Raw genomic sequence first — 26,717 nt, 5'->3', positions numbered from 1 at the left:
TTCAAAATAAATTGACGACAAAAATGTCAGCGAATATGATCAATGTCAAGGAGAATCTGTAATGTCCACATTAAGTACTGGAAAATATGTTGTGCGACTTACATGTTGAAGAAATTGAGAAAGGACAGGTGCTTGGATTACAAGTCAGATTAAATGACATTGTATCATTCTCATTATCGTTGGCCAAAACACCGTAGACAACGTATCCAGTATTCTGAGACGTCGTCAGGGAGACAACGGTGATGGAACCTTGAAATCATGAACAATGACAATAATAAAACAATTAAGTTTTAAGTTCATGCAAACGGGCAAGAATTTTAAAGAAACTTAAAATGCGCTAGAAATGATGGAACGGTACCCTATACAAATAGCAAATTACTGAATTACTAAACACAACTGTTTACATATTTTCACTTGTTTTCGCCGTGAGGGGAAAAATGTACTGACCCTTCATAAATCATATTTAATGCATGGTTTAAGTTCTCAGTACACATATCAAATATGACTATGAAAACAGTTAAAACTTAAATAATTTTATCACTTTTAATATCCTTTACACATTCTGTTCTTGGCCTTTACTGTGTATCAGTATGACTGCAGCATTTTTGATGGATCTTTCTTACTGATTGTATTAGCTTCTACATTCTTGAAGGTTTTAATTCTAACATAATTCGAAAAAAAAGTCACCTTCTCCTCTCATAATAAAAGTGGAATTACTGGGACACATAAAACAAGATCAATATAGATATTTTGATATGGTATGATGTCATGTTGAGAAAAAAGGCAGAATATAAAGCAAAAGAGAATTCTGCCACGAACGATAACAAGATAATTTAGATTATAACCAAACCTAGATTAGTGAATGCCGGTGGAATGTTTTCGGTAATGTTCACAGTAAATATCCCGGTGTCTGCATCAATTCCATCATTACAAGAAATGTTGAGAGAATATACATTCTTTATGCTGTACTCCAAACCAGGATTGTTCTGGATGTAAATCCCCCAGTTGGTTGTATTTGAAATTTGCTTTACTAGGAATGGAACGTTTGTCGTCATCAAGTTGCATGTAACTGATGTTGAAGTATCCGTAACGTTGATGGTATGCAATAGAGTTTCAATGTGGGTTGTTTCGATGATTGACGTTGATGCAGGTAAGCTGTGTATGACTGGAGCCTTTGATTATAAAACGAAAACGATATTGTAATAAAAATATTATGGTGAAAAAGCGACAAATATTAAAATGCACATACTGGACATGCAGGAAAATAACATAATTACGCTCTCTGTCTTAGCATATTTAACAAGGAATAATTTAAATAAAACAGATGGCACTTTAAACTCTACATTGGTATCAATGGGATGGTCAAGTATCCTTAATTTATTAGACAGCAAAATAGCGACATTAGTTGTTGTATACCGTATAACTGTTCTTTAATTTCTCAAAATGTAGGAAGAAAGAATTTGTTTTCTTCCAAAACATGTAATAAAAAGACAGACAACTATAGATAGAACTTCAACACGTGGACATTATAGTCTTTGTGGTCATTTTCATCATAGAGAAAAGGTAAACATTGTCTAAGTACAGATATCTATGCATCTTTATAACACGTTTAATCTCTAATCACATTATAAATAATTTTGTAGACTTGTTTATGCTTCTATCTTTTTTCTAGACTGATTTGTGTTGTAAAATATCGTAATCCTCTAGTTTCGATCTTTTGACTTACCACATTCGTCACGGTAATGTTGAATGTTCCCGTCGATGTCCGGGAGTAAGAGTCTGACACTTCAAACAGAAGTGTACTAACACCTATAGCACCAGGTAAGGTGGAAGCTACTTTGACTATATCTGTATGAATAAAAAAGATTTTTTTTCTGAAAAAACCTGATAATGCTTGGATGACTATATCCAAGGATATACTACTAAGAGAAAGGACTTGATGTTGATGCAGCAATGACACCAGACGAAAAAGTATTATACGATAGCCTAAGAGAACGACTATGCTATGTCAAGGGGAAGCTATGATTATCTTTGTAAACAACATGTTTGTCTGGGTTTTATTAAAATATAAATATAATTAACTTTGTAATTAATATGCTACATATTACTAAATTTGTATTAATCAAATAAGTTATATATATTTCAAGTTATTTGCGGTCCGGTATTTGTCTTCTCGAAGAAAGGTATGCCTATTGCCCGCCTCCCCACCCTTAAATCTTTGGTCATTATGATTTTAATCGTCATCAAGTATGAAGTTGTCCTCGTAAGTTTGTCCCTTATATGTATCTTCCTTCATTTAAAATGAATGATCTGGCATGCTAGGAAAGAAAACAACGCATCTTGGTCTCTTGATTAATACTAACGAAGTGATGTGACACAAAGATCAGTAGAGATTATAAAAAAAATACATGAACCATATTTGATCATGATATTTGTACACCATCATTCCTATAGGTTCATCCGCTTAGATCTGTAGATCGTAGTTTTGTAGAAACTATCACGCAAAGTTGCTTTTGAAAAATAGTTTTAGTTACACATATAATGCGTCACCTATTGTTTTTCACCCACAATGAAATCTCTCTGCAATGTACGGATAACAAATACAATCTACTTACAGGTACTGTTGTCAAAGGAAAAGTAAGGTGTACTCGTCGTCATTCTGACAAACAAAACATCCTCTGGGTTGTCGTCCTTGAACATCAGCGTATACAAGGCATTACCAACTATCTCCGTCTCATTGATTGTTGTAGCATTCGGTAGGTTGGTGAAGTATGGAATTGTCTCTGTGAGTTATATAAGAGACTTTATTTACAAATATAGCTACATAATTACAAAGAACCAAATGTTATTACCTGTACGAAGACATATTTAACATGAGTGCTAATATATAAATATTACCGATGCTAGATTGAATGAACACTCTTTGAGATTACACATGTAAACCGGTTTTGGTGCTAATATTTCTCCCCAAAAAAACGTTTTTGACAGTGAAGAGTGTAGTAACCATTCTAAGGTATGTTAGAATATGAAACAAGGGTATATGTATTACCTGAGATTGTCACATTCAAGACGTTGGGTCCAACAAGTGAGTGTCCGTCATAAACATACACATTTACGTTATACGATGGAGTGGAAAGCCCGCTGAGGTTGGCAGACACTGTGATCACGCCAGCTACGATTCCGAAAAAGAGGCAGAGATTAGATATAATAATTAAAGTTTGGAACACAAAGGATTTAACGCATTTGATATGAAATTTATGAAACCGGATATACTCAGCAACTTTCTTAAATTAACTGTAAAATTTAAAATCCGTTTTAAGATTCTTGTCATCACACAACTAAAAGGACTTGACATCTTTCAGTGAAGATGCTAGATCACAACGGCATAATGAAACAGCTTAATTACAGAACGTCTTGACGCTATTAATGGTCAGCGTTTTCTATTAAAGAATTATATCTGCCAATAATCAATGTAAGTTTGTGAGGAGACGAATATTGTCCATCTTTTTGATGACATTTAACTGGGTGTTGCAGTGATTAAAATTTTTCAGGAATGATAAAATATTTCCATTTAATTGGAATGTACTAAATCAATAATGTTTCAAGCATATATAGTCATTTCTGTATATACACCATCAAATATGCCAACTAATGTGAGAAATCAACGATCGATTTGTTGATGTGGTGTGGAAAAGAGGGGATAAAAGTTGAAAGAATATCTAATCAGAGTCTCATAGAACCATCTGCATGACGAAAAACGGAAAAGCATATATACACGCTTGTAAGTTGAGTCCAACTACAAACTTGCCCGACCCAAATCCTACGTTGCATAATGCACTGGACGATGTCGATTTACCCTGGGGATTCTAGGAATAATCAGTAGAACAAAAACATAGACTCTTTTCTGCTGGCGCATTATGATCGTTACTAGTTTTTCTCATGCTACAGTAATATGCACATCTTAGGAAATAAAAACAAACAACTTACATGTATAAGAAATGGAGAAGGGGCAGGCACTCGGATCACAGGTAAAATTAAACGACAAAGTATCGTTCTCATTATCAGTAGCCGAAACTGTGTAAACAACGTATGTCAACTTCTGAGCCGTGGTCAAGGAGACATTGGAGGTGGAATCTACAACGTTATAATAAAATAGTGCAAAACAAGAGTACAATTAAATTCTAATTGTCTACAAAGTTTTATATATATATATATATATATATATATATATATATATATATATATATATATATATATATATATATATATATATATATATATATATATATATATCCTAAGAAAATTGCAATTTATATTATTGCAAAGATATTAATTCTTTACAATTTACTCCTATCAGTCTTGCTTTCCTTTGTAACAAAGGAATTTCAATAACATTTTTCATAATCACATATAGGGCATTAGAAATGTCTCCGGCCATTACCTTGTCAAATCACAAACGTTCTCAATGTCTGAAAACAAGTAGGATTTACACTTCATCCGATAATCTTGTGAAAGCTTTTAGTTACAACAATTAGTATAAAGATATGAACCATTTAAATAGTCGCTTTATGTTTTTAGTTTTTGTTAAAATGACACAGAAAAGAAGCAAATTGGACAAAGTAGTAAATAAAAACTCTGAATATGCATAGTAATACTTTTCTTTTATTAATTCTATAATCTTTAAATTCCTAGGTGCGACCAAGAATGCTTCACTTCACCCTTTCCTATCAGCATAAAAGTGGTTTAGCTGATGAAAGAAAACAATATCATGATATGATTTATTACAGGTAAATGCCTTGCTAAAATGGAAGAAAACACTACAGTGGAGAAACAAGTTTAGTAAATGCTTTAATCCAGACCTAAATTGGTGAATGTCGGCGGGATGTTTTCTATAATGTTCACTATGAATATCCCGAAGTCGGCGTCAATTCCGTCACTACACGAGATGTTAAGGAGATATACATTCTTTATGCTGTACTCCAAAGCGGGAGTGTTCTGGACGTAAATTCCCCAGTTGACTGTAGTTGGAATCTGTTTTACTTCGAACGGAACGTTTGCCGTCACCATAGAGCATGTTATTGATGTTGACGTATCCGTAACGTTGATGGTATGCAATAGTGTTTCATTATAGGTAGTCTCGATGATGGACGTTGATGCTGGTAAACTGTGTATGACTGGAACCTGTGAATACAACCACTTATCACACTGACAGTATCTTAATCAACGTGACTACTACAACTCAGAGACATCGAGAAAGCATCTAGAGCATCTATATAACATTTGTTAAATATAGAGAAACAGTTTAAGTATATTAGTTGAAAGAGTTAGCAATTATAAGAGCCACTTTTCTGCAAGAGTCAACAAAGTTAACTAAGATTTAAAAATGATTTTCCTTCCGTTTGATATTACATGCATTTGTGTTTATCGTTGTTACACATTATTTTGTTCAACAACTCTGGGACACTTGGAAATATGTACAAAAGCTTTGCTGATTTTAAGGTATTGCACTGATTATAAAAGTCGCATATGATATACAAATTGTCTAAAGGAAAATTATTTAACGGTCGTCAGTTTCAGATGTGAAAGAAACCAAAAGGAGCGTTTAATATATGAATAAGTGTAGTTTGTTCATATTCTTGATATTACGTAAAATATGTACATTTTAACGCTATGATTAACTTAGAAATTTATTTTCAACGTATTTATATTTGAGGTTTTATTTTGTTCAGTTTAATGGTGACTTATTTCATTCTTAGATTAAGACGGCATAACCTTTTTTTTCGTACCACATTGATAACATTGATTATGAACGTTGCTGTCGTCGTCTGGGAGTAAGGATCTGAGACCGCAAACACAAGCACATTGGTACCTATTGCCCCAGGGAGAGAAGAGAAAACTCGGATCGTATCTAAATAAATAAAAAACAATGCAAACATCATCGGACACAGAAGTGTAATAACAAAAAGGAATATAATAATGAACCAGATATATTGCAAGACGGGCATAGCTACCATGTGTGTGTGTGACTTCCCCTGTTCATAATTAAGGATAGGACTTTGGGCCTACCTGACCTGTGACTTTTTAATAAACAGCATATTAGATAGCTAACTCATGTAAATCATTTTAGATTTTATATTAAGATTATTATTATTACTTGAAGATAAACATGTTTACATATGTTGAGTTCAAGGTCTAGCTTTACTGTGAATTAAAAACATTATAGAAGCACGTTGTTGATTGAGTATTTTCAGAAAATGGTTACTGTGAACTAGGTTAGGTGGGGAGGTATAAGATGGTTTGTACATGACAATTATCAATCCTAATCTTAATATCAATCTTTAGAGTAATCAATTTTATTTGTGTTCAGTTTTAAACTGAGATGATTTATTTATTGCAAGTATTCATTGGAATTACAAAGCACTCATTAATTTTGGACCAAACTACTATCATCGAATTATTGTGAATTTATTCAAGGACATTTTTGGCTATATCATTGTGATACAGCAATACTGTTGGCAGAGATTCACATTCGAGAATACTTGCATATCAGCAGATTCAATTATGGAGTTCGACCCTGGAAATCATTTGTAATCTTCTACAAATTTTGTACCTGTTATAAAACGTTTAGGACTATTTGGGATTTACTTCAATGTACTGTAAGTTCCATTTAAATGCTCACTTTGTATTCTAAGTACATGGATTATTTGTTGAATTTTGCAAAAACTGTTGATTTTTCTCTTATTGTTTTACTTAGTTTAATACTATAGAACCGTATGGTAATGGGGTTCAGGAATAATAATCTTGTGAAATAGCCACCGAAGAGGGACATGGATCAAGGACAATTCATTTAGAGTAATAGTTGAAAACTTTAACCTGCTAATTTTGTTATAAGAGTTCCTTCATTCATATCCGGAATAGTATACTGTCTTTAAGAATGAGAACACGGTGCTAATGTCTGATGCATAACAAGCTAGATACCACCAAGAAAGAAAACTCAGACAATGCCATGTCAAATGCAATCTATTACAATTTGCATGAAACGAGCCAGATATCAACGTTTCAAAGGATTTACCAGGCTTCAAAATAATATGTACATACAAAAAGAATTATGGTGAGAATAATTCATGTTCTCGGTTTGCAAGTTTCCTCTCCTTTAATAATTTAGTTTTAAAAAATATAAAAATGGATATAAATAAAATGTATTCATTGCTTCTGTGATGTTTCAATTGCCATAGAGAGTTTTGATCTGAAAACATACTTGTACTGGTGTCCAAAGTGAAATAAGATGTATTTGTCTTCAACGTGACAGTCAAATTATCTTCTGGATTATCATCCGTGAAAGTAAGTGTATATATGATATTGCCAGCTGCCAGAGTCTCATTGATTGTCGTATTAGCTGGTAGATTGTTGAAGTACGGTACTGTTTCTGAAACAGAATTGGGAAATTTAGACAAATATTCTTTAGCAAGCAACATAATGCTGTACATACATATATACATACATACATACATACACACACACATACATACACACATACATACATACATACATATCAAGAGAGAAACAAACGAGTATTAAGGGCTGCAAATCTAAATTATACCTCATGTACGAAAATTACAGACGTGCTACATATGCATACAAGGATGACTTATTGTAATTACCTGTGATAGTAACATTTAAGACAGCGGGTCCCACAAGCGAGTGTCCATCACAGACATATACATTAACAGCATAGGAACGAACAGGGTGTCCATCTAGGTCTTGCGATACAGTAATCACCCCAGCTGCAATATAAAGAAAAGGAACATTGCATTGCTGCTACAAATTTGGATAGAACACTATTTTGAAGCGATATATGTAGCAAACTAATTTGTCCGCTATTACGTTTCAAAGATAACAGTCATTAGATTGGACAGCTTTCGCTAAGGTGAAGATTACTTGCAGTTTGACGTTAAGGAGTAAATATTTACCAACCAATAATTCCGATTTTGCCAAGATCTTAATTTCTAACAAATAACTTACGCTTTAAACCATTTTTGCTGGGGAAAACAATAAAATAGCTTGTAAATTCTTAAGCATTTAAAACTTTAAAAAAATACTACGATAGTCTAATATGAAATGCATAGTGCATATAAGAATGATGGATGTTTTGAACTGTGATTAACAAAAATTACTAGAGTTTCAGATGAAATTGAGTAACATGTTTCATTTTTTTAAAGACTATTCGGAAGTGTATCTCAAAGAAAATGGGGTTTAGCAAAGGTCAGAGGAAGTAATGGATTAATTATTATTATTGCCTGATCAAACTTCAAAATAAATTGACGACAAAAATGACAGCGAATAGGATGAATGTCAAGGAGAATCTGTAATGTCCACATTAAGTACTGGAAAATATGTTGTGCGACTTACATGATGAAGAAATTGAGAAAGGACAGGTACTTGGATTACAAGTCAAATTAAATGACATTGTATCATTCTCATTATCGGTGGCCAACACACTGTAGACAATGTATCCAATATTCTGAGCCGTCGTCAGGGGGACAACGGCGATGGAACCTTGAAACAATGAATGAGAGAAGAACAATTAAGGTTTAAGTTCATCCAAAGGGATAAGAATGTTAATACAAACTTAAAATGCACAAGAATTGATGGAACAGTACCCTATGCAAATAGCAAATTATTAAATTACTAAACCCAACTGTTTATATATGTTCAATTGTTCTCGCCATGACGAGAGAAAATGTACCGACCCACTATTAATCATATTATATAGCATCGTTCGAGTTCTCCGTCGACATATAAATATGACTATGTATAGAATTTAAAGGTTAAATCATTTTATCACTTTGTATATCAGTTACACATATTTTTTGTTGGCATTTACTGTGTATCAGATTGACTGCAGCATAATTGCTGAAATGTTTTTAATGATTGTATTGACTTCTACATCTTGAAGGTATTAATTTTAACATAACTTGACTAAAGAAAACCACTTTCTTTTCTCTCATAATAAAAGTGGAACTACGGGGATATATCAAACAAAATCAATACAGATATTTTGATATGGTATGATGTCATCCTGCATAAAAAAGCAGAGTATAAAGGAAAAGTCTAAAGCGAGATCAATATAAATATTAGATTACAACCAAACCTAGATTAGTGAACGACGGTGGAATGTTTTCGGTAATGTTCACAGTAAATATCCCGGTGTCTGCATCAATTCCATCATTACAAGAAATGTTGAGAGAATATACATTCGTTATGCTGTACTCTAAACCAGGATTGTTCTGGACGTAAATTCCCCAGTTGGTTGTATGTGAAATTTGCTTTACTAGGAATGGAACGTTTGTCGTCATCAAGTTGCATGTAACTGATGTTGAAGTATCCGTAACGTTTATGGTATGCAATAACGTTTCATTGTAGGTTGTTTCGATGATTGACGTTGATGCAGGTAAACTGTGTATGACTGGAGCCTGTAAATATAAAACGAAAACGATATTGTAATAAAAATATTAATGTGCCAAAACGAGAAATATTAAAATGCACATACGAGACAGATAGGAAAATAACATAATTACGCTCTCTGTCTTAGTATATTTAACAAGGACTACTTTAAAATAAACTGATGGCACTCTATAGCTCTCCACTGGTGTCAATGGGCTGCTCAGGAGTCCTTAACGTGGTATAGCAACATAACGGCAATTATTGTTGTATAACGTTGAACTGTTCTTTAAGTTCTCAGAATAGAAGGAAGAATAAATAGTTTCCTTCCAAAACATCTAATAAAAAGACAGACAACTATAGATAGAGTTCAACACGTGGACATTACAGTCTTTGTGATCATTTTCATCATAGAAAAAAGTAAAACTGACTAAGCACTCACACACACGCATATATATATACATGCATCATATAACACGTTTAATCTTGTGTTCACAATTGAAATATTTTAGTAGACTAATTTTATTCTTCAATCTTTTCTCTTGACTGATTTGTGTCGTAAATTAGCGCAGTCCTGCAGTTTCGATCTTTTAACTTACCACATTGGTCACGGTAATGTTGAAAGTTCCCGTCGATGTCTGTGAGTAAGCGTCTGACACTTCAAACAGAAGTGTACTAACACCTATTGCACCAGGTAAAGTAGAAGCTACCTTGACTATATCTGAATAAAAAACAAAAATAATTATTTCTGACAGAAAAGAACAACATGATAACTCTTGGAGTACAATAACATAAGATATACAACTGATCAGAAAGGACTCGATGTTGATAAAGCAATGGCACCAGGCGAAAAGTTATTATATGAATAGTCTGAGAGACTGGCTATTTCAAGGGAGAGGATAGGATCATCTTTGGAAACAAAATGACTTTGTGTTTTTTTTTAAAAACCTAAATATAATTAACTTTGTAAATAATATGCTCATATTACTAAATTTATATTCTAGAAATAAGTTATATATATATATTACAATTTATTTCAGGTCTGGTATTTGTCTTCTTAAACAAATGCATGCCGATTGAGCGACATCCCATTCATTTTGGTCTACAATATTATTATCGTCATCAAATATGATGTTTCATCATTTGTTTTTACCTTATATACACATTCCTTCATTAGGAAGGAATGATATGGTATGCTATGAAAGCAAAAAATGAATCATTGTCTCTTGATTAATAGTAACGAAGTGATGTGAGACAATGGTAAGTATAGATTATAAACAAATTAAGATATGAAACATATTTCGTCATGATATTTGTGTACCTTTATTGCCTTATTTTAATGTGCTTAATCTGTAGATCAAACTATGACGCAAAGTGACTTTTGAAAAATAGTTTTAGTTACACATATAATGCGTCACCTATTGTTTGTCACTCACAATGGAATATATCTGCAATATACGGCTAACAAATAAAATCTACTTACAGGTACTTGTGTCCATGGAAAAGTAAGGTGTACTCGTCGTCATTCTGACAAACAAAACATCCTCTGGGTTGTCGTCCTTGAACATCAGCGTATACAAGGCATTACCAACTACCTCCGTCTCACTGATTGTTGTAACATTCGGTAGGTTGGTGAAGTATGGAATTGTCTCTGGTGATAGTATATGGAGAATGTATTTGCTGATATACCTACATAACTACACACAACCAAATGTAATTACATGTACAAAGAGGTATTTGACATCAGAGAGAATATGTAGTACCGATGCAACATTGAATTACAACTCTTTGAGCTTACAAATGCAAACTGGTTTCAGTCCTAATATTTTTCACACGAAATCTTTCATTTGACAGTGAAGATTGTATTAACCATTCTAACATATGTTTGAATATACAACAAGTGTATATGTATTACCTGTGATTGCCACAGTCAAAATGTTGGGTCCAACAAGCGAGTGTCCGTCAGAAACATACACATTTATGTTATACGATGGAGTGGAATGCCCGCTCAGGTTGGCAGACACTGTGATCTGGCCAGCTACGATGCAAAAAAAGATGCAGACATTAGATATAATATTAAAATTTGCGATAAAAAGGATTTTACGCATTTGATATAATATTTATGAAACCGGATACATAATACTGTAAAATATGAGTGTATGCTCAAAACATTTCTTAAATTTGCTTTTAACCTTAAAATCGATTTTAAGATTCTTGTCATCAAACAACGAAAAGGACTTGACATGTTTTAGCGAACCTGCTAAGACACTACCGTCTCGCGAAACAGTTTAATTACAAAACGCCTTCGCGCTATTAATAGTCAGCGTTATCTATTAAAGAATTATATCTGCCAATAATCAATGTATGTTCGTGATGAGATGGATAATGTCCATCTGTTTGGATGGTATTTATTTGGATGTTGCAGTGATAAAGATATTTCAGGAATGATAAAACATTTTTGTGTAATTGGAATGAACTAAAACAATAAAGTTTCAAGCATATGTAGCCATTTCTGCCTATAGACAATCAAATATGTCGACTAAAGCCAGAAATCAACGATCGATCTGGTGATGTGGTGTAGAAAATAAGGGATACGAGCTGAAAAAATATCTAATATATGGCTCATAGGACCATCTGCATGACGAAAAACCGAAATTCGTATATACTCGCTTATAAGTTGAGTCGAACTACAAACTTGCCCGACCGAAATCTTATGTTGGATGATGCACTGGGCGATGTCGATTTACCCTGGGGTTTCTAGGAATAATCAGTAGAACGAACAACATCGACCCTTATCTGCTGGTGCATTATGGTCGTTGCTAGTTTTTATCATGCTATATATCTTAGGAAATAAAAAGAACTTACATGAATGAGAAATGAAGAAGGGGCAGGCACTCGGATCACAGGTAAAATTAAACGACAAAGTATCGTTCTCATTATCAGTAGCCGAAACTGTGTAAACAACGTATGTCAACTTTTGAGCCGTCGTCAAGGAGACATTGGAGGTGGAATCTACAACATTAAAATAAAATAGTGCAAAACAAGAGTACAGTTAAATTATATATATATATATATATATATATATATATATATATATATATATATATATATATATATATATATATATAGAACCATGTAATCTCACAAGAAAATTGAAATCTAATTTATTACAAACATATTATTTCTTAACAATGCTGGTTCAAAGGTACTTGCTTTCTGAATGGGAGTAATACGAAGTTAAGATCATCGCATCCAATTTACTTGTATCAGTCTTGATTTCCTGTGAAACAACGTAATTTCCATAACTTGTTTCATATTCATATGTAGGTCATAAAAGATGTGTCTGGTCATGCCTTGTAAATCATAAACGCTTTCAATTTCTGAAAACATGTAGGGCTGACATTTCATCCAAGAATGTTTTACTTCACCCTTTCCTATCAGTTTAAAAGTGGTTTATCTAATGAAAGAAAACAATATTATGATATAATTTATTACAGGTAAATGCTTTGCTACAAAGGAGAAAACACTACAGTGGAGAAATAAGGTTAGTATTTGTTTTAATCCAGACCTAAATTTGTGAATGTCGGCGGGATGTTTTCTATAATGTTCACAGTAAATATCCCGAAGTCAGCGTCAATTCCATCACTACAGGAGATGTTAAGGAGATACACATTCTTTATGCTGTACTCCAACGCGGGAGTGTTCTGGACGTAAATTCCCCAGTTGTCTATAGTTGGAATCTGTTTTACTTCGAACGGAACGTTTGCTGTCACCATAGAGCATGTTATTGATGTTGACGTATCCGTAACGTTGATGGTATGCAACAGTGTTTCATTATAGGTAGTCTCGATGATGGACGTTGATGCTGGTAAACTGTGTATGACTGGAACCTGTGAATACAACCACTTATCACACTGACAATATCTTAATAATCTTGACTACTACAACTCAGAGACATCGAGAAAGCATCCACAGCATTTATATAACCCCTATCGTTTTGTAGATATACAGAAACACGTTATTTATAGATGCGAAAAAGAGGAAGTAAATGTAGAAAAACCTTTTCTGGAAGGCTCAACAAAATTAACTAAGACTTAGGAATTTTCTTCGGATTGATATTATATAAATATGTGGGTTTTTTTTCTTGTTACACATTATTTTGTTCAACAATTCAAAGACACATGGAATCATTTATAAAAGCTTTGATGATTTTAAAGTATAGCACTGATTATATAAATCACTTATGATGTATAAATTGTCTAAAGAAAGGTTTTTTTAAAGGTCGACAGTTTTAGGAGAATTGAACATATGAAAGAGCGTATTGTCTTCAAATTCTTGATAGAACACAGAAGACATGCATTTTAACGTTATTATTAGCTTAGAAATATATTTTCTACGTATTTATATTTGAGATTGTTTTTGTTCATTTTAATCGTGACTTATTTAATTCTTAGATAAATCAGCACAACCTTTATCATACGTACCACATTGATCACATTGATTACGAACGTTCCTGTCGATGTCTGGGAGTAAGGATCTGAGACCGCAAACACAAGCACATTGATACCTATTGCTCCAGGGAGAGAAGAAGCCACTCGGATCGTATCTGTATACAAAAATGCAAACATCATCGGGAACAAAAGTGTAATAACAAAAAGGAACATAACAATGAGTCAGATATATTGCAAGACGGGTATAGCTGCCATGTATGTGTGACTTCCCTTGTCCATAATTACGTATTGGGCTTTGGGCCTACCTGACTTGCGACTTTTTAAAAAACAAAATATTACATAGCTAACTCATGTCGATGAGTTTAGGTTATATATTAAAATTATTATTACTTGAAGGTAAACATGTTTACATATGTTGAAATCAAGGACTAGGTTTAATGTGAAATTAAAAATATTATAAAAGGACGTTGTTGATAGAGTATTTTTAGAAAATGGTTACCATGAACTAGGTTAGGTGAGGAGTATGTACAGTTGTTTGCATGACAATTATTCCTTATCTTAGTATTAGTTTTCAGAGATGTCAATTTTATTTGTGTTCAGCTTTAAACTGAGAGTATTTATTTATTGCAATTATTCATTCGAATTACAAAGGGCTCATTGATTTAGGATCAGATTACTCTCATCGAATTATTGCGAATTCATTCAAGAACATTTTGGATTATATCATTGTGATACAACAATACTGGTAGAACAGTATCACATTCAAGATTTCTAGACATCAGCAGATTGAATTATGGAATTCGCCACTGAATTCATTTGCCATACTCTAAAATGTTGGTCCTGTTATAGAACATTTAGGACTATTTTGAATTTAATTCAATATACTGCTAGTTCTATTTAAAGTTTCATTTTGTATCTTAAATACATAAATTATTGGTTGAATTTGACAAAACGTGCTGGTTTTCTGCTTATTCTTTTACTTAGTGTAAGACTATAGAATCGTAAGGCAATGGGATTCAGAAATAATAATCTTGTGTCATAGCCACCGAAGAGGGACAAGGATCAAGGGCAACACATTTAGAGTAATAGTTGAAAACTTTAAACTGCTTGTTTTGTGAAAAGAATTCCTTCATTCATATCAATAATAATACATTGCCTTTAAGTATGAGACCAATGTATTTATGTCTGATGCATAAGAAGCTACTTACCACCTAGAAACAAAACCCCCAGTCAATACCATGTCAAATGTATTCCATTACTTTTTGTATGACAACGACCCAGATACCAGTGTTTAGAAACATTTAAAAGGCTTCAAAATCATATGTACATACAACAAGATCTTTTGGTGCAAACAATGTAGATTCTCGGTTTGTATGTTTTCGCTCCTTTGACAACTTAGTATTTTTAAATCTAAAAATGGAAATAAATAAAATGTATTGATTGCTTCTGTGATGTTTCATTTGCCATAGAGAGTTTTGAAAATTGAAAACATACTTGTGCTGGTGTCCAAAGTGAAATAAGATGTATTTGTCTTCAGCGTGACAGTCAAATTATCTTCTGGATTATCATCTGCGAAAGTGAGTGTATATATGGCATTGCCAGCTGCTAGAGTCTCATTGATTGTCGTATTAGCTGGTAGATTGTTGAAGTACGGTACTGTTTCTGAAACAGAATTGGGAAATTTAGCAATTATTATTTAGCAAGCAACATAATACTGTACATACATAGATACATACATACATACATACATACATACAGGTCAAGCGAGAAACAGACGAATTTTGATGACTGGAAATCTAAATTATACTTTACATACGAAAAATACAGACGTGATACTTCAGCATACAAGGATGACCTACTTGACTTACCTGTGATAGTGACATTTAAAACAGCGGGTCCCACAAGCGAGTGTCCATCGCAGACATATACATTAACATCATAGGAACGAACAGGATGTCCATCTAAGTCACGAGATATAGTAATCACCCCAGCTACAATAAAAAGAAAGAAGAAAATCGCATTTCTGCTACAATTATGGATATAACTGACCACGCGAATAATATTTCGAAGTGATATATTTAGTACAAAAATGTGTCCGCATGTATATTTAATTACAAAGGTAACAGTCAATAAATTGATTAGTTTTATTTAGGTGTAGAATTTGCACTTTATGCCTCACGTAGATTTAGTTTCAAATATAAGAATCAATAGATCGGTTAGCTTTTATTTAGGTGTAGAAGACTTGCAGTTGGATTGTAGGAGTACATATTTACCTACCAATAATTTATCTTCTGTCAAGATATTAGTTTCTATAAATATTCTAAGCTTTAAACCGTAAGTGTTGGGGACAAAAAATAAAATATCTTGTAAATTCTTATACATTTAAAACTTAAAAGAAAATACGACGACCGTCTGACATGAATGCTATGGCATATAAGAATGATGGATGTTTTGAGCTGTGGTTAACAAAAGATTATTGGAGTTAGATGCAATTGTGTAACATGTTAACATTTTTAAAAACTATTCGGAAGTATATCTAAAAAGATATGGGGCTTAGCAAAGGCCAGAGCAAGTACTGGATTAATTAATTTTATGCTGGATGAATTTTGTATTCAATCTGAAATAATCTTAACTTGTACCGAGTTAGCAGCCATTGTCTAATTTAACTTCAAAAGAAATTGACTACAAAAATGTCAGCGAATTAATAAATGTCGAGCAGAATATGTAATGTCCACATTAAATACTGGTAAATATGTTGTACGACTTACATGTTGAAGAAATAGAGAAAGGACAGGTGCTTGGATTACAAGTCAAATTAAATGACATTGTATCATTCTCATTATCGGTGGCCGACACACTGTAGACAACGTATCCAGTGTTCTGAGCCGTCGTCAGGAAGACAACGGTGATGGAACCTTGAAATAATGAACATTGACAAAAAGTAGAACAATTAAGGTTTAAGTTCATCAAAAGGGACAAGAATTTTAAACAAACTAAAAATGCACAAGAAAGGATGGAACAGAACCGTATGCAAAATACTGAATTACTATACCCAACTATTTACATATTTTCAACTGTTTTCGCCATCGGGGGGAAATGTACTGACCCTTCCTCAATCATATCTAATTGCATGGTTCGAGATATATAAAATATGAACATGTAAAGAATTTAAAGCTTAAACAATTTTATCACTTTGAACATCCTTTACACAGATAATTTTGTTGGCATTTACTATGTATCAGATTGACTGCAGCATTACTGTTTAATAGTTTTTACTGATTGTATTGACTTCTACATTCTTGAAAGTTTTAATTCTAACATAATTTGAAATAAAAATCACTTTGTCTTCTCTCATAAAAAAGAGTAATTACAGTGATACACCAAACACAATCAATGGAGATATTTTGATATGGCAAGAGGTCATCCTGATTAAAAAGACAGGATATAAAGAAAAGTAAATTCTGCCTGAAACAAGATCAACATATGTTAGAATACAACCAAACCTAGATTAGTGAATGTTGGTGGAATATTTTCGGTAATGTTTGCAGTAAATATCCCGGTGTCTGCATCAATTCCATCATTACAAGAAATGTTGAGAGAATATACATTCGTTATGCTGTACTCCAAACCAGGATTGTTCTGGACGTAAATTCCCCAGTTGGTTGTATTTGAAATTTGCTTTACTAGGAATGGAACGTTTGTCGTCATCAAGTTGCATATAACTGATGTTGAAGTATCCGTAACGTTTATGGTATGCAATAACGTTTCATTGTAGGTTGTTTCGATGATTGACGTTGATGCAGGTAAACTGTGTATGACTGGAGCCTGTAAATATAAAACAAAAACGATATTGTAATAAAAATAGTCATGTGCAAAAAGCAAGAAATACTAAAATGCACATACGAGACAGATAGGAAAATAACTTAATTACGCTCTCTGTCTTGGTATATTTAACAAGGACTAATTTAAAAAGAACAGATGGCACGGTAAAGGTCTGCATTAGTATCAATGGGCTGATCAAGTATCCTTAATTTGCTATAGCAGCATAGCGGCAATATTTGTTGTATACCGTAGAACTGTCGTGTAAGTTCTCAGAATAGTCGGAAGAAGAATCTGTCTCCTTCCAAAAACATGAAATAAAAAGACAGACAACTATAGATAGAGCTTCAACACGTGGACATTATCGTCTTTGTGATCATTTCATCATAGAGAAAAAGGTAAAAATTGACTAAGCACAGACATCTATCCATCAATATAACACGTTTAATCTCGTGATCACATTTTGCATACTTTAGCAGACTTCTTCTATCTTTACTGTAACTGATTTTTGTCGTAAAATTGCGCAGTCCTCCAGTTTCGATCTTTTGACTTACCACATTGGTCACGGTAATGTTGAACGTTCCCGTCGATGTCCGGGAGTAAGAGTCTGACACTTCAAACAAAAGTGTACTAACACCTATTGCACCAGGTAAGGTGGAAGCTACTTTGACTATATCTGTATCAATAAAAAAGAATTCTTTCTGAAAAAACCTGATGTTGCTTGGAGGACAATATCCAAAGATATACTACTGCACAGAAAGGTCTCGATTTTTTAATAAAGTAATGCACCAGACGAAACACTCTTACATGGATAGTCTGGAAGACCGACTATTTCAAGGGGAGGATAGAATTATCTTGGGAAACACATTATTGTGGTATTTGTTGTAAACCTAAACATAATTAACTTTGTAACTAATATGTTAAATATACAAAGTTTATCTTCTACAAGTAAGATATATGTTTCAAGTTATTTGCGGTCCGGGATTTGTCTTTTCAAAAAAGGCATGCCCATTGCTCACCACCATCAAAATTTGGTCAATAACATTATTGTCGTCATCAAATATGAAATTTTCCTCCTCTGTTTGTTCCTTATATGTACCATCCTTTATTTGAAATGTATGATCTGGCATGCTAGGAACGAAACAATATTTGTCTCTTGATCAATACTTACGAAGTGGTGTGACACAAAGATAAGTAGAGAGTATAAAAAAATAATACATGAAACATATTTCATCATGATAATTGTACACCTTTTTTGCTTTAGTTTCATGCGCTTAATCTGTAGATCGTAGTGTTGTAAAAAATATGAAGCAAAGTGACTTTTGAAAAATAGTTTTAGTTACACATATAATGCGTCACCAATCGTTTTTCACCAACAATGAAATCTCTCTGCAATGTACTGCTAACAAATAAAATCTACTTACATGTACTTGTGTCCAAGGAAAAGTAAACTGTACTCGTTGTCATTCTGACAAACAAAACATCCTCTGGGTTGTCGTCCTTGAACATCAGTGTATACAAAGCATTACCAGCTACCTCCGTCTCATTGATTGTTGTAGCATTCGGTAGGTTGGTGAAGTATGGAATTGTCTCTGGAATTTTGGAGATTATACTTACAAATATAGCTACATAATTAAAAAAACAAATATAATTACGTGTGCAAAGACATATTTAACATCAAGGCAAATATGTGTTACCGATGCTAATTTGAATGAACACTCTTTGATATTACATATGCAAACTGGTTTGGTGCTAATATTTTTCATAAATAAATTTTTTTAACTGTGAGGAGTGTATTAACCATTCCAGGCTACGATGGAATATACAATAAGGGTACATGTATTACCTGTGATTGTCACAGTCAAAACGTTGGGTCCAACAAGCGAGTGTCCGTCAGAAACATACACATTTACGTTATATGATGGAGTGGAATGCCCGCTTAGGTTGGCAGACACTGTGATCACGCCAGCTATGATGCAAAATAAAAGAGGCAGAGATTAGATAGAATATTAAAATGTGGGATACAAAATATTTAACGCATTTGGTATGAAATTTATGTTCCGGATATATAATACTGTAAAACATGAGTGGTATACTCAACACATTTTTTACATCTGCTGTAAAACAAATTCGAATTTAAGAGTCTTGTTATCATACAAGGAAAGGGCCTTGACATTTCTTTGGGTGAAAATGCTAGATCAGTACGGTCTCGCGAAACAGCTTAAGGTTATTGGTCGACAGCGTTATCTAGTAAAGAGTTATATCTGAAAAACAGTAATGTATGTTTGTGATGAGATGGATATTGTCCATCCGTGACATTTACTTGGGTGTTGCAGTCATTAAGATTTTTCAAAAATGATAAAACATTTCCGTTTAATTGAAATGTGATGAAACGATAATGTTTCAAGCATATGTAGCCATGTCTATCTATACACCATCAAATATTCCTACTAAAGCCAGAAAACAACTATCGAATACAGTTATGTAAATCTTAGGAAATAAACAAGAAACTTACATGAATGAGAAATAGAGAAGGGACAGGCACTCGGATCACAGGTAAAATTAAACGACAAAGTATCGTTCTCATTATCAGTAGCCGAAACTGTGTAAACAACGTATGTCAATTTCTGAGCCGTCGTCAAGGAGACATTGGAGGTGGAATCTACAAGATTATAACAAAATAGAGCAAAACAAGAGTACTACTAAATTCTAATTGTCTACAAAACCTATATATATATATATATATATATATATATATATATATATATATATATATATATATATATATATATATATATATATATATATATCGAACCATGAAATATCCCAACAAAATTGAAATCTAATTTATTACAAAGATGTTATTTCTTAACAACATCTGTCCACAGGTGCTTTGTTTCTAAATTGGAGGAACACGAAGTTAGCATCATCGCATACAATTTACTCCTATCAGTCTTTATTTCCTTTGTAACAAAGGAATTTCAATAACATATTTCATATTCACATGTAGGGCCTAACAAAACTGTCTCGTCCTTCCCTTGTAAAATCATAAACGCTTTCAATTTAGGGAAAGAAATAGGACTTACAATTCATCCCATAATCCTGTGAGAGATTTTAGTAACAACTATAGGTATAAAGATATGAACCATTTAAATAATCGCTTTGTATGTGTTCAGTTTTGTTAAATGACACACAAAAGAAGCAAATTGGACACGGTTGTAAGCACAAACTTTGACTATACATAGTAATACTTTTCTTTCATTAATTCTATGAACTTTATTTTCCTAGGTGCGACCAAGAATGCTTCACTTCACCCTATCCTATCAGTATAAAAGTGGTTTATCTAATGTAAGAAAACGATATCATGATATGATTTATTACAGGTAAATGCTTTGCAAAAAGGAGGAAACACTACGGTGGAGAGAAAAGTTAAGTATTTGTTTAAATCGAGACCTAAATTGGTGAATGTCGGCGGGATGTTTTCTATAATGTTCACTGTGAATATCCCGAAGTCGGCGTCAATTCCGTCACTGCATGAGATGTTAAGGAGATATACATTCTTTATGCTGTACTCCAAAGAGGGAGTGTTCTGGACGTAAATTCCCCAGTTGACTGTAGTTGGAATCTGTTTTACTTCGAACGGAACGTTTGCTGTCACCATAGAGCATGTTATTGATGTTGACGTATCCGTAACGTTGATGGTATGCAATAGTGTTTCATTATAGGTAGTCTCGATGATGGACGTTGATGCTGGTAAACTGTGTATGACTGGAACCTGTGAATACAACCACTTATCACACTGACAGTATCTTAATAAACGTGACTACTACACCTCAGAGAAAGCATCCACAGCATTTATATAACACCCATCGTTTAATAGCTATACAGAGATATTGAGAAAGCATCCACAGCATTTATATAACACCCATCGTTTAGTAGCTATACAGAGATATTGAGAAAGCATCCCCAGCATTTATATAACACCCATCGTTTAGTAGCTATACAGAGATATTGAGAAAGCATCCACAGCATTTATATAACACCCATCGTTTAGTAGCTATACAGAGATATTGAGAAAGCATCCACAGCATTTATATAACACCCATCGTTTAGTAGCTATACAGAAACAAGTTATTGTTAGAGGTGAAAAAAACTAAGAACATGGAAGAACCCCTTTTCTGGAAGGCAGATCGAAATTAACTAAGATTTAATTAGAAATATTCTTCTGTTTGATACAACTGTGCTATTCCTTGTTACACATTATTTTGTTCAACAACTCTAGGACATTTGGAAAAATTTCTAAAGCGATGATGAGTTTAAAGTATAGCACTGATTATAAAAGTCAGATGTGATGTACAAATTGTCTAAAGAACATTTATTAAAAGGTCGACAGTTTCAGATTTAAAGGAAAACAAAAAAGGAGAGTTAAATACGTGTAGAAGTGTATTTTGTTCATATTCTAGATATAACCTAGAAGATATACATTGTAAAGCTATCATTAGCTTATAAATATACGTTTTGCGTATTTATATTTGACATTTTGTTTTGTTTATTTTAATGGTGACTTAATTCACTTTTAAATAAAAGCAGCACAATATTTTTGTTACGTACCACATTGGTAACATTGATTACGAACGTTCCTGTCGACGTCTGGGAGTAAGGATCTGAGACCGCAAACACAAGGACATTGGTACCTATTGCCCCAGGGAGAGAAGATGCCACTCGGATCGTATCTAAACAAAAAAGAAACAATGGAATATACCATATGACACAAACGTATAGTAACAAAGGAATATAATAATGAATAAGATATAAGACGGGCATAGCTGTCATGTATGTGTTATTGACCATTGTCCATAATTTCGGATAAGACTTTGTGCGTACCTGATTTGTGACTTTTTATAAACAACATATTGCATAACCTAACTCTTGTCGATGATTTTAGATTAAATATTAAAGTTATTACGATTATTATTACTTGAAGGTAAAAATGTTTACAAACGTTGAGTTCAAGGTCTAGCTTGGCTGTGAGATTAAAATAATATAGAAGCACATTTTTGACTGAGTATTTTCAGAAAATGTTTACTGTGAAGTAGGGTAGGTGAGGAGTATATAACGTTGTTAACATGGCAATTATTATTCCTAATCTTAAGATCAGTTTTTAGAGAAATCAATTTCATTTGTGTTCAGTTTTAAATTGAGATAATTTATTTATTGCAATTATTCTTTGGAATTACAAGGCGCTCATTGATTTAGGACCAAAATATTATTATCGAATTATTGTGCATTCATTCAAGGATATATTAGATTATGTCATTGTGATACAGTAATACTCTTGGCACAGTGGCGCATTCGAGACTACTAGCACATCAGCAGATTTAAGTATGGAAGTCACCACTGGAATTCATTTGTAATACTCTAAATTTTGGACCTGTTATAGAACGTTTAGGACTATTTGGGCTTTAATTCAATATACTGTATGTTCTGTTTAAATGTTCACTTTGTATTCTAAATACATAAATTATTTGACAATTTTTACAGAACTTGATAATTTTCGCTTATTTTTTTACTTAGTTTAGAACTATAGAATCGTATGGTAATGGGGTTCAGAAATAATAATCTTGCGAAATAGCCAACGAAGAGGGACACGGATCAAGGACACACTATTTAGAGTAATAGTTGAAAACTTGACCTAGCTGGTTTTGTGAAAAGAATTCCTTCATTCATATCTTTATTAGTATACTGTTTTTAAGAATGAGAACAATGTGTTTATGTTTGATACATAAGAAGATACTTAACACCTAGATACAAAAGCCCAGTCAATATCATGTCAAATGCTTTCCATTAACTTTTGGTGTGTACAATGCAGATTCTCGGTTTGTAAGTTTTCTGTCCTTTAACAATTTAGATTTTTTAAATATAAAAATTCAAATAAATAAAATGTATTGATTGCTTTTGTCATGTTTCATTTGCCATTGAGAATTTTGAAGAATGAAAACATACTTGTACTGATGTCCAGAGTGAAATAAGATGTATTTGTCTTCAACGTGACAGTCAAATTATCTTCTGGATTATCATCCGTGACAGTAAGTGTATATACGATGTTGCCAGCTGCCACAGTCTCATTGATTATCGTACTAGATGGTAGATTGTTGAAGTACGGTACTGTTTCTGAAACAGAAGTTGGAAATATAGACAAATATTATTTAGTACGCAACATAATACCGTACATACATACATACATACATACATACATACATACATACATACATACATACTTACAGGTCAATAGAGAAACAAACGAGTTTTAATGGCTGCAAATCTAAATTATACTGCGCGCACGAAAATTACAGACGTGCTATTTCAGCATACAAGGATGACTATATCTTAATACCTGTGATAGTGACATTTAAGACAGCAGGTCCCACGAGCGAGTGTCCATCACAGACATAAACATTAACAGCATAGGAACGAACAGGGTGTCCATCTAGGTCTAGAGATACAGTAATCACCCCAGCTACAATAAAAAGAAAGAAGAAAATTGCATTTCTGCTACAATTCTGGATAGAACTAACCGCGGAAACAATATTTCGAAGCGATATATGTAGCAAAATAAGTTGTCCTCAAGTATATTAAGTTTCAAAAGATAACATTCAATATATTGTTCAGCTTTTATTAAGGTTCAAGTACATTAAGTGTCAAAGATAACAGTCAAGAGATCAATTAGATTTTCGTTTGGTGTAGGGCATTTGCAGTTGGACGTCAAGGAGTAAATATTTACCTATCAATAATTAGGATCTTGTCAAAATATTAGCTTCTAAAAGTATTCTATTCTTTAAACCATACCTGCTGGGACAAAAGTAAAATAGCTTGTAAATTCTTAAACATTTAAAATTTAAAAGAAAATACGATAGTCTAACATGAAACGCATAGTGCATATAAGAATGATGGATGCTTTGAGCTGTCGTTAACAAAACATTATATACTGGAGTTTCAAATGCAATTGTGTAATATGTTTCCATTTTTAAAACTATTCGCAAGAACGTCTGAAAGAAAATTAGGTTTAGCAAAGGTTAGAGCATGTACTGGATTAATTATTGTTATGCTGGATAATTTGTTTAAATTCAGTCTGCTATAATCTTAATTTGTACTGATTAAGCAGCCATTGTCTAATTAAACTTCAAAAGAAATTGACGACAAAAATGTCAGCGAATAGAATGAGTCTCAAGGAGAATCTGTATTGTCCACATTCAATTTTGGAAAATATGTTGTGCGACTTACATGATGAAGAAATTGAGAAAGGACAGGCGCTTGGAGTACAAGTCAAATTAAATGACAGTGTATCATTCTCATTATCGTTGGCCAACACACTGTAGACAACGTATCCAATGTTCTGAGCCGTCGTCAGGGAGACAATGGTGTTTGAACCTTGAAATGATGAACAATGACAAATAGTAGAACAATTAAGTTGTAAGTTCAGGCAAAAATGGGCTATAATTTTAAAGAAACTTAAAATGCAATGGAAAAAATGAAACAGTACCCTATGCAAATAGCAAATTACTGAATTACTAAACCCAACTATTTACATATTTTCACTTGTTTTCGCAATGAGGGGAAATGTACTGACCCATTCTTAAACATATCTAATTGCATGGTTCGAGTTCCCTTTTGACGTATAAAATATGACTATGTAACGTATTAAAAGCTTAAATAATTTTATCACTTTGAATATCCTTTAAACATTTTATTTTGTTAGCCTTTCCTGTGTATCAGCATGACTAGATCATTATTGTTGAATCTTTTATTACTGATTGCATTAGCTTCTACATTCTTGATGGTTTTAATTCTAACATAATTTGAAATTTAAAAAAAAAAACAATTTGTCTTCTCTCATAATACAAATGATATTACAGTGATACAGTAAACAACACTGATGAAGATATTTTCATAAGGCATGACGTCATCCTGAATAAAAATGCATAATATAAAGCAAATGAGAATTCTGCTGGAAACAAGATCAAGATATATTAGATTAAAACCAAACCTAGATTAGTGAATGCCGGTGGAATATTTTCCGTAATGTTCGTAGTAAATGTCCCGGTGTCTGCATCAATTCCATCATTGCAAGAAATGTTGAGAGAATATACATTCGTTATGCTGTACTCTAAACCAGGATTGTTCTGGATGTAAATTCCCCAGTTGGTTGTATTTGAAATTTGCTTCACTAGGAATGGAACGTTTGCCGTCATCAAGTTGCATATAACTGATGTTGAAGTATCCGTAACGTTTATGGTATGCAATAACGTTTCATTGTAGGTTGTTTCGATGATTGACGTTGATGCAGGTAAACTGTGTATGACTGGAGCCTTTGATTATAAAACGAAAACGATATTGTAATAAAAGTAGTCATGTGCAAAAAGCGAGAAATATTACAATACACATATAAGGCAGATAGGAAAATAACATAATGACTCGCTTTCTTGGTCTATTTAAAAGGACTAGTTTAAAATAAATAGATGGTACTCTAAATGTCTACATTGGTATCAATGGGCTGGTAAAGTATCCTTAATTTGCTATAGCAGAAAGCGGCAATAGTTGTTGTATACCGTAGACCTGTTCTTTAAGTTCTCAGAATAGTTGAAAGAAGAGTTTGTTTCTTTCGAGAAACATGTAATAAAAAGACAGACAACTATATAAAGAGCTTCAACACGTTGACATTATCGTCATTGTGATCATAGAAAAAAGGTAAAAATTAACTAAGCGCAGACATCTATGCATTAATATACGGTTTAATCTTGTGATCACATTTCAAATACTTTAGTCGACTTGTTTATTCTTGTATCTTTATTGTAGACTATTTTGTGTCGTAAAATAGCGCAGTCCTCCAATTTCGATCTTTTGACTTACCACATTGGTCACGGTAATAATGAATGTTCCCGTCGATGTCTGGGAGTAAGCGTCTGACACTTCAAACAGAAGTGTACTAACACCTATAGCACCAGGTAA

At 33.0% G+C, this 26,717-nt stretch overlaps 1 protein-coding gene across 1 annotated transcript in view; it reads right to left on the bottom strand.

Annotated features, from left to right (window-relative positions):
- The window catches only part of LOC149805030 (uncharacterized), a gene marked incomplete at its 3' end in the record, with an annotated part of 55,769 nt that extends 30,427 nt beyond the window's left edge, over nt 1–25,342 (bottom strand). Inside the window, exons 1-10 of the mRNA XM_089933415.1 lie at nt 25,339–25,342; nt 24,106–24,228; nt 23,715–23,882; nt 19,558–19,680; nt 19,136–19,336; nt 15,761–15,883; nt 15,387–15,554; nt 10,925–11,092; nt 7,662–7,784; nt 2,616–2,783 (exon numbers count right to left, since the gene is read on the bottom strand). Of these exons, the coding sequence (XP_089789541.1) occupies nt 2,616–2,783; nt 7,662–7,784; nt 10,925–11,092; nt 15,387–15,554; nt 15,761–15,883; nt 19,136–19,336; nt 19,558–19,680; nt 23,715–23,882; nt 24,106–24,228; nt 25,339–25,342 (1,369 nt within the window). The remainder of the gene's footprint in view (nt 1–2,615; nt 2,784–7,661; nt 7,785–10,924; nt 11,093–15,386; nt 15,555–15,760; nt 15,884–19,135; nt 19,337–19,557; nt 19,681–23,714; nt 23,883–24,105; nt 24,229–25,338) is intronic.
- Between the last annotated feature and the right edge of the window lie 1,375 nt (nt 25,343–26,717).

This window comes from Sinohyriopsis cumingii, chromosome 2 (assembly GCF_028554795.1).
Source record: "Sinohyriopsis cumingii isolate HCF-2022 chromosome 2, ASM2855479v2, whole genome shotgun sequence".
NCBI classification, from domain to species: domain Eukaryota; kingdom Metazoa; phylum Mollusca; class Bivalvia; order Unionida; family Unionidae; genus Sinohyriopsis; species Sinohyriopsis cumingii.
Note: the sequence above shows the minus strand (reverse complement) of the source record. Positions and strands in the feature narration are given on the sequence as shown.